The sequence below is a fragment of the Saccopteryx bilineata genome, chromosome 2 (assembly GCF_036850765.1).
Source record: "Saccopteryx bilineata isolate mSacBil1 chromosome 2, mSacBil1_pri_phased_curated, whole genome shotgun sequence".
Taxonomy (NCBI): domain Eukaryota; kingdom Metazoa; phylum Chordata; class Mammalia; order Chiroptera; family Emballonuridae; genus Saccopteryx; species Saccopteryx bilineata.
In genome coordinates this window covers 356,879,097-356,888,386 of record NC_089491.1, presented here as the reverse complement: position 1 = coordinate 356,888,386, position 9,290 = coordinate 356,879,097, and the positions used below count along the sequence as shown (strand labels likewise).

The 9,290-nt window shown below is 53.9% G+C and overlaps 1 protein-coding gene and 2 long non-coding RNA genes across 3 annotated transcripts; 2 read left to right on the top strand and 1 right to left on the bottom strand.

Annotated features, from left to right (window-relative positions):
- Nucleotides 1-528: 528 nt before the first annotated feature.
- Nucleotides 529-3,962, top strand: LOC136326657 (uncharacterized). The gene is made up of 3 exons (XR_010729496.1): nucleotides 529-977; nucleotides 2,322-2,662; nucleotides 2,834-3,962. It is a non-coding gene; the product is annotated as an uncharacterized lncRNA (long non-coding RNA).
- Nucleotides 686-2,956, bottom strand: LOC136326658 (uncharacterized). Its single transcript, XR_010729497.1, has 2 exons — nucleotides 2,821-2,956; nucleotides 686-2,735 (listed from the first exon to the last, which is right to left on the bottom strand). It is a non-coding gene; the product is annotated as an uncharacterized lncRNA (long non-coding RNA).
- A 1,072-nt stretch (nucleotides 3,963-5,034) lies between the features above and the next one.
- On the top strand, nucleotides 5,035-8,992 carry LOC136322650 (uncharacterized). Its single transcript, XM_066254556.1, has 2 exons — nucleotides 5,035-5,185; nucleotides 7,587-8,992. The coding sequence occupies exons 1-2, from the start codon at nucleotides 5,035-5,037 to the stop codon at nucleotides 8,990-8,992; spliced, it is 1,557 nt and encodes a 518-aa protein (XP_066110653.1).
- The last annotated feature ends 298 nt before the right edge of the window (nucleotides 8,993-9,290 follow it).

The following is a 9,290-nucleotide window of genomic DNA, read 5'->3' as shown; positions in this document are numbered from 1 at the left end:
AGGGCAAACCTAGTCCTTATCATTCCATGTTGTGCAGACCTTTTACCTACAAGCTTGCCTAAACAGCACTTTACATGTTTTAACTCATTTCATTCTCAGAAAAACCGGATCACACAACTACTATTCTTACCCACATTTTTTTCTCTATTGTGGTAAAAAACACATAATATAGGATCTAGAGGGGCTCGGAGGAGGCGCAAGGCCCAGTCCGCAGCGCCGGGAACCAGGAGGGAGGCCGGCGGCAGCATGAGGCCGGCGGCCTGGCGTCGGTGAGTGCGCGGCGGGCCGAGCTGAGGCCGGGCGCCCCTCCCCGCCGCCAGGCCATGATTTGCGGCCCGCTGCGCCCCCGCCCACCTGCCGGCCCTTGCCCTCCCGGCCGCCTTCCGCTTGCCCTCGTAGGAGCGGCAGCCTGCCCCCCCCCCCCCCCCCAGGCTGCGGAGAGCGCGGCGCAGTCCGTTGGCTCGCGAGGGTGCGGCCTGCCGGTGTCTTCGGGCGAGCAAGGATGACCTGGAAGGGGAGCGGCCGGGATGGCATGTCCCCAGCCCCGCGAATACAAGGCGGGCGACCTGGTGTTCGCCAAGATGAAGGGCTACCCGCACTGGCCGGCCTGGATTGATGAACTCCCGGAGGGAGCAGTGAAGTCCCCAGCAAACAAATACCCCATCTTCTTTTTTGGCACCCAGGAAACTGCATTTCTAGGTCCTAAAGACCTTTCTCCATATAAGGAATACAAAGACAAGTTTGGAAAGTCAAACAAATGAAAAGGATTTAATGAAGGATTGTGGTAAATAGAAAATAACCCAGGAGTAAGTTCACTGGACACCAGGCAATTCAGCAACGGAGCTCATCAGAAACTGAGGAAGAAGGCGGGAACACTGCTGATGGGAGCAGCAAGGAGGAAGGTGATCAAGTTGAAAAAGATGGAAAAGGCAGTAGCCGTGGCCACCATCAGAGCCGCCTGGCCCGTGCAGGTTTAGGTTTGCATTTAATTCCAGTCGATTGTAGAGAAACAACAGAGCCAAGAGCTGGTGGTCCATTTCCCCTTATTCCTGCTCGCAACCCGGCAGTGAGAAAATATGCACAGCGGGAAAACACTTTCCTTTCCATTAAGGGCTCCCAAAGCCAATGACTTTCTCCAGTTTTTGCTAGAATCAAAGGCTTCACTCAGTCCCTGATGCATGCCTCCATTTTGGCTGGCTCTTCCATGTGGCCTCTCTGCCCTCATACAACATGGGCTCCTCTCCACAAAAATGGGGTATTTCCTCTCCCCAAAATGGCCTCCTAGCTCCTTTTAAAACATTTTCGCAGGACAACCCCCTCCTCCAGTACACATTAGTATAACCAAGCCCCTTCCCAAGCATGAAAGGCAATTAGCTGTATCACCTAAGAGCATCATCACTTGAGCAATGGCCATCTTTAACAATAAGATGAGAAAAAAACAGAAAATACAGATATTACAACTAATTTGCCCAATACATAGTAAAGACTCGGTAAATATTACCTGCCACGGACCACCACGACTAGTCACTGTCCAGGCTCTGAGTGAAAACCGTTTGGAATGAAGAAACAAACTCAGAGTAAAAGGATGGGATCCAGAGGACTCTTTGGAATGAATGCAGGGAGCTTGCAAGAGCGAGTCTCCACCCCAAACCGCTCTATTTATTGGGCAGAGTAAAATCATTAGCAAATCAAAGATATCTCTGAAAGAGAGTCACATTTCCAAGGTAACCCAAGAATTCTCCCAAGTGCAGAAAACCCTCTACCCTGCATAACTGAAATCAACCAACATCAAACCAAACAAAGGGTGAGAGGAAGGGCATGTAAATTGCCTCTAGCAACTTAAACAAGTAGGGATGGGACCAGTAGAAACACTCCAGTATCACAGCTAACAGGGAGGTGTGGGGAAAAATTAAACCTTTAGCGAATTAAGCTATCAAGTGAGGTGGGGGGTTGGCAGACTGTCAGCTTGCTGCCAGTCCCCACACCGCTATCCCCCAAAAATCTAAACTGCAAGGACCCTGTCAGCTTGAAGTCTCCAACAGTTACCATTAATCTCTTCTGTTTCCAAAAAACAAAACAAAAATACCCCACCTATTCTAACAGGTTGATTCTTCCCCTTGAACTTCAGTGTTTGGTTTTGTGGGCTGGTGGCAGCAGTGGGCAGGTGAGACCTGGAGGGGCTTTGAGGAACCCAGTACCCATAGCTGGTGGGTCACCAGGGCTCCTGCCCCCTCTGTTCCTTCCTCCCAACTGACTGCCACTCCTGTGGCTAGTACACAACAAGCAGAGCTCTCAGTGCCTCTACTGTGTTCTCCACCCAGGTCCTGTCTTTTCAAATTCATCCTGTCTTGCATTGTCTTCTGACCTCCTCATCACCTGCTCACCTGGCTCCTGTCCCTTTGCCGAGTCCTGGCCGTAATCTCCCACTTCTTAGGATCAGTGGCTGCTCCGCTATGAACCCTGGAGTTCTGCCAGACATCTGCTTCCGGCCTCTCCCATAGGTTAAAAAAATAAAGCGGGCCTGATCTAGCCCCCCAGAGTTTGCATTCCAGAGGTTTCCTCCCGCCTTCAGGAAGAGTGTGGACTCACCTGCTCCTCTCTGGAGTTGATGACGACCAGATGCGCGTTCTCTAGCTGACAGTACTTCTCAGCCTCGGGCCAGGTCAGTCCAGAGCGAGAGAACCAGTAGCAGCGGCCTTCATGCTCCAGCCAGTTAACAGGGCAGCATTCTGTGCCTGTGGGGAGGGGAGTGGGCAGGGGGAGATGAGATCCTGCTGGGGGGGCAGGCACACTGGGAACGGAGACCCCCACTGTCCCTACCATTGCTTCGCAGGAAGGCCATCTGACAAGCCAGGATGCACAGATCAGCTGGGAAGTGCTTCAGGTGGAAGAGCAAGGTGGCATGATCTAGGAGACAGAGTGACAGACAGTGATGTGGGCTGTCGGGAGCCGATCAACAACTGCTGGCTGGCAAGGCCACAGCAGGAGAAGACCCACAACTGCTGGCTGACAAGGTCACAGCAGGAGAAGACCCACAACTGCTGGCTGACAAGGTCACAGCAGAAGAAGATAAAAAACTGCTGATTGACAAAGTCACAGCAGAGAAGACCAATGGCTGTGGGGTGACAAAGTCACTGCAGTGAAGACCAATGGCTGTAGGGTGACAAAGTCACCACAAAGGAAAGGCACGATACTCCCCCCTTTGACCTTTTTGAATTAATCTGGCCTTATATCCCCCCTTTTCTGGGTGTGTGCTATTATTTGTAGCATAGGGATAATAGTACCGTGCTTTCCCTGTAGATTTGTAGTAATTTCTTTGGAAATGAGACAGAAGGTGTAAGTTCCACAGAAAAGCCTGTAAGCCCCTTGAACTGGGCTCATAAACATAAGAGGCTGGCTATGATATCCCTCATAAAGGGTTAAGTTTGTAGAAGAATTTCTTCTTATTGATCATGTTAGAAAGAATAAAGTTAGAACTTAACTAGTGTATGAATATAGTAAATGAATAAAGTTTAACTAGACATTAGAATCTTAGGTAAAGTGTAGTGGAGTGGCCTGTTGCGTGGCCTTGGATAGGAGTGCAGCTGGCTAGTAAAGAATGTTTTGTTAAAAGACTTGTTTTGTCACTGAAGGCAGTTGCTGGGCTTTTCTCAGTGGAACGTTCTCATGAGATTTTTGTATTTGCCTAGAATAAGGAGAGGAATGTGGTGGGATTCATAGCAGCAGTAGCAACTAATGCCTTCTGATATTGTGTTGCTGCTAGCTATCTTGCAAATGCGCTCTATGTATCTTTGGGTGAAAGTTACTCTTGATACTATGTCAGTTTTTTATAGCAGGCCTTTTGTAGTCCCGGGGGAAAAGAATTAGGACACTGCATGAACTCAAGGCCATTTGCCTGAGCAACCGGTGGTCCTTTTGCTAGCCCTTGATGATTTCGTCTGCTAACTCTTTCTGCGCCCTCGACTCACAACAGTAATATAGAGTTATTAATTAGTACTAATCTTTTAGAATTTTGTACCAATATTGTTATTACTATTCAAGTTATTGTATAACTGTACTTTGAATAACTTACCACCTGATTTGTAGTTTATAGATATGAATTAACTGTTATCTGGAAATATGTAACCACAGTGAAACTAAAACAATGATGTATTCAAAATATCATGTAGGCCTGACCTGTGGTGGCGCAGTGGATAAAGCGTCGACCTGGAAATGCTGAGGTCGCCGGTTCGAAACCCTGGGCTTGCCTGGTCAAGGCACATATGGGAGTTGATGCTTCCAGCTCCTCCCCCCTCTCTCTCTCTCTCTCCCTCTCTCTCTCCTCTCTAAAAATGAATAAATAAAATTAAAAAAAAAAAAAAAGAAACGAGGATGGCTTTAAAAAAAAAAAAAATATATCATGTAATTGTAACTTAGTGTGTGTGCATAAAAAGAAAGCTAGACCAGCATTTAGTGGAGATGCCTGGCAGTAAATGTTAACCAGAGAATAAAGAATTCGGCTCTCTCACTCCATTTTCGCCGACGCCGTCTCTTCCTGTGGGACCCCTGGATCCCCCCCGGGGCTGGACCCCGGCAGTGGGCAGTGTGGGCACCATACCTACTAAGACCCTGCACAGGACTCCAGCCTTTGGGAAAACTCAACACACATTCACACACCACACATACATTCACACATACCACTCTCACGCACATACACTCTCACATGTCCACTCATGGGAGGGGCTCAGACCTGCTTTCAGGTCCTCCTGTTTCTCCAGCCTGGCTTCCAGAGATGTCACGCTGTCACGTATGCTGCCTCCTGAAAAAGAGAAAAGCTAAACTGTTTTCCTTCCATTCTGCCTCCTAACACCCTCCATCGTCACCCACTGGAGCACCAGTCTAAGCTCAGATCTCCGTCAGGGTGCTGGAGGAGAAGTTGTTGAAAGATTCTTTTAGGGTCCAAAACTCCACTTACATCTGTGTTTCTTGTCAGGAGGGAGAGCGCACAGGACGGAGTGGAGGGGTCTGTGCCCATGTGACAGCCCTGTCACGGTCATGGCACTGTCTCCCTCACCACCCCCACCCTGCCCCATACTGGCTCAGCACTGCACCTCATTGCCTCCATCTCTTCCCGTCAGAGCTCTCACGCCCCCAGCACTGCCCATATCTCCACCTCCTCATCAGGGCTTCATCTCCACTGGCCCCTGTGACCCTCACTTTGGGACCCAATCACACAGATGGCCATCAGCAGCAGGAAGCTGAAGCCCAGGACCAGAAGACTGAGCCAGAGCCTGGAGCAGAGACTCTGCTGGGGAAGGGGCTGGGAAGGAGGCATCCCTGCAAGAGAAGCAGTGACAGGAGGAGGGCTGGCGAGAGCCAACCTAAGGGAAGCAGGGGAACAGAAGTCTGAGGAAGTACAGCCCAGGGGGTGGAGGGAAGTACTTGGGGAGGGATTGGGGAGTCAATGGGCTGTGACCCCAGCATTTAAGCACTGCACACACACTTATTTTCACAAGTGCACCCACGTTTACACATGCAAATATGCACACATGCCTACACAGGTGTATGCAATACATCTGCACACAGCATTGCTATTCACATCATCTGTGTGTCAAGTCCCAATCTTAGACCTGGGGGACCTAGAGGACAGCCCTGTGTTCTTAAAATTCATGCCTGGGCCCCTCAGACAAGTCCAAAACTAGACCCCCCACCCCGATTCCACTGGGATATTTAAGTCCAGGGCATTTCAGCCCAGACCACTCCCCAAGGGCTGCCCTCCAAGCCCATCCTGTCATCTCCCACATCTCTCTGCCCTTCCACCTCAGAAACCCTTGTTCCACTATAAACTCCCTCCCCTTAGACCTCAGTCACCTCATAGAGACCTCTCCTGCCCCTTGGTCAAGCTGAATCCTGAACACACACACACACACAATTTTCCATTTCACTCCCACACTCATTAGTACATACACACTCATCTCCGCCAGCACTGCCAGCATCTCCTCTCATCAGGGCTACACCCCTGCTGGCCCTTGTGACCCCCACATTGGGACCCAATGACACAGATGGCCAAGAAAAGCAAACAATTTCATTAACACACATCCTCACACACATATCAACATGCGCATTCTCACACACACTCTCACATCTTATAGCACACATTCACATATCTCCTCACACATATACACACATTGACACACATGTCCCCACATGCACACATGTGCCCACATCTTCATATGCGCAGCCCTGGCTCCACCCCTCCTGATCCGTCCCTGGGCCTGGAGCAGTGTCTGTCCTCCCAGGCCCAGGCTGCTGCCTTTGCACCATCCTCTTCTAGCAAAACGCTTCCTCCCCTGTGCTTCAGACCCTGCCCTTCCCTCTCCTCTCGCCGCCATCACACCCAGGGGTCCTCACATCTTGGGAATGCTCAGTGAGGGGCCCAGAATCTTCCTCTCCAGTCCATCAGTTACCATCAACCTGAGCTGACACTGTCTCTGTGAGTGACCACCCAGAACTCTTGGCCATTTTACACCAATGACTATCACCTTCCTCCACTCCAGCCACACCCAGGACCCCATCTTGACCCAGAAAGGCCATGTTTCTGACACTTCCACCACCTGTTCCCCACTCTGAGCACTGCCTTCCCTCTGCCTCTCCCCACCATGTCGACTGTGATTGCCCGCCTGTGCGTCTGTCCATCTAGAAGCTCTCACTAAGCACAGTTCTCCCCACCCGCTGGGACCCTATGGCTGAGCCTGACTGCTCTCTCCAATACTGTCCACTTAGAGGCCCTTGTCCTGCTTCTCAACCTGACCTATGACCCATAAACCCTCAACTCTGGGTCAGCTCAGCAACCTGTCTCTGCGCCTCTGCCTGAAACCAGACCGCTCATAAGCTGAGTCTTAACTCTGCCACCCACTAGCTCTGAGATCATAGGCAGGTCTTTCAACCCTCTGGTGCCTCAGTTTTCATGTCCCCTTTAAAGTACTCAGTCTCATAGAAACAGAGAGTAGGATGGTGGTTGCCAGAGACTGGGGGACAGGAAATTGGGAGTTGCTTTTCAATGGGTGTAAAGTTACAATTATGCAAGAGATCTAGAGACGGGCTGTACAACACTGTGCTTAGAGTTAACCAAGCAGTATTATGCACTTTAAACTTTGTTAAAGTGTAGGTCCCATATTATTATTATTATTATTATTTTTAAAGGCTAAAATGTCCTTTTTTTCCGTTCTCTGAACACAAACAGAAAGGAATGTGGATAATGTACATACAAACTGGGGTTCTGTCAATGACAACAGGGACCATGTTGGTTCATATAAAATCCAAGAGTGTCAGACAACCAAATGCACGACCATTTGTGGTCTCTCTGAATATGCGGCGTTTGCTCAGGTGGTTAGGTCCTTCCCTGGTTTTCTGCAAGTCTGAAGTTGTGTTTCTTGTGTCATTGCCGGCATCTCCAACCTCTGAGCTGCTTTTGTTTTCCTCTTCTTTGCAGTCTTTGTCATCTTCATCTCCTGGGGATTTCCGGGATTGTTTGGAGGATTTCTCTGAAGTGTAGGACTTTTTCCTCTTCGAGCCGGCCTTTTCATTCTTCCTTTTGCCTTTTCCAGCCGCCCTGCCGCCGCCGCCCCACCAGCACCAGCCGCCCCTCCGCCACCGCCGCCGCAACAGCACCAGCCGCCCCTCCGCCACCGCCGCCCCACCAGCACCAGCCGCCCCTCCGCCACCGCCGCCGCAACAGCACCGGCCGCTCCGCCACCGACGCAGCAGCAGCACGAGCACCTGTCGCCTCGCCACCGCCGCCTCAGCACCAGACGCCCCGCCGCCGCCCCCCACCAGCACCAGCCGCCCCTCCTCCGCCGCCACAGCACCAGCCCCCCGCCGCCGCCTCCACAGCACCAGCCGCCCCGCCGCCGCCACCTCAGCACCAGCCGCCCCTCCGCCGCCGCCACAGCACCAGCCCCCCGCCGCCGCCTCCACAGCACCAGCCGCCCCGCCGCCGCCACCTCAGCACCAGCCGCCCCGCCGCCGCCGCCCCCCCACCAGCACCAGCCGCCGCAACAGCACCACCCGCCCCACCACCGACACAGCAGCAGCAGCACGAGCACCTGTCGCCTCGCCGCCGCCACCACCAGCCGCCCCGCCACCGCCTCAACAGCACCAGCCGCCCCGCCACCGCCTCAACAGCACCAGCCGCCCCGCCAACACCAGCCGCCCCTCCGCCACTGCAGCCGCAACAGCATCAGCCGCCCCGCCGCCCCCCCACCAGCACCACCCGCCCCGCCACCGACGCAGCAGCAACACGAGCACCTGTCGCCTCGCCGCCGCCCCACCACCAGCACCAGCACCCCCGCCAACACCAGCCGCCGCCGCCGCCGCCGCCGCAACAGCACCACCCGCCCCGCCACCGACGCAGCAGCAGCAGGAGCACCTGTCGCCTCGCCGCGGCGGCCGCCCCCCCCCCAGCAACAACCGCCCCACCACCACCAGCCGCCCCGCCAACACCGCAGCCGCAACAGCACCAGCCGCCCTGCCGCCGCCCCCCCACCAGCACCAGCCGCCCCGCCAACACCAGCCGCCCCTCCGCCACCGCAACAGCACCAGCCGCCCCGCCGCTGCCGCAACAGCATCAGCCGCCCCGCCGCTGCCGCAACAGCACCAGCCGCCCCGCCGCTGCCGCAACAGCATCAGCCGCCCCGCCAACACCAGCCGCCCCGCCGTCCCCCCCACCAGCACCAGCCGCCCCGCCGTCCCCCCCACCAGCACCAGCCGCCCCGCCAACACCTGCCGCCGCCACCGACGCAGCAACACGAGCACCTGTCGCCTCGCCGCCGCCCCCCACCAGCACCAGCCGCCCCGCCAACACCAGCCGCCCCTCCGCCACTGCCGCCGCAACAGCACCAGCCGCCCCGCCACCTACGCAGCAGCACCAGCACCAGCCGCCCCGCCGCCGCCCCAACAGCACCAGCCGCCCCGCCGCCGCTGCCCGGAGCCCGGCGCGCTGAATGCAGACTAATAGGGATGCCAAAGGAAAAATACGATCCTCCAGATCCTCGCAAAATTTATACCATCATGTCAGCAGAGGAGGTAGCCAATGGGAAGACATCTCACTGGGCAGAATTAGAAATCTCGGGCAATCCTTTATCACAGGATATTATGAGTTTATACCAGGACCCAGATGGAACCTGAAAGCTACTGAACTTCATGCTTGACATCCTGCAGTTCATTTACAGGAGCTTCCTCCGAGGCCATGGATTACATTAAAAGAACGAGACCAAATTCTGCCATCAGGTAAGTAGTTTTTTTTTTCTTCC

What these genes read in the sequence shown, in the direction of transcription:
- LOC136322650 (XM_066254556.1), top strand. Translation starts at nt 5,035, where the DNA reads ATGGCACTGTCTCCCTCACCACCCCCACCCTGCCCCATACTGGCTCAG. An exon ending in CTTCATCTCCACTGGCCCCT is followed by an intron (nt 5,186 to 7,586) that starts GTGACCCTCACT and finishes TGCCTTTTCCAG; the next exon opens with CCGCCCTGCCGCCGCCGCCC.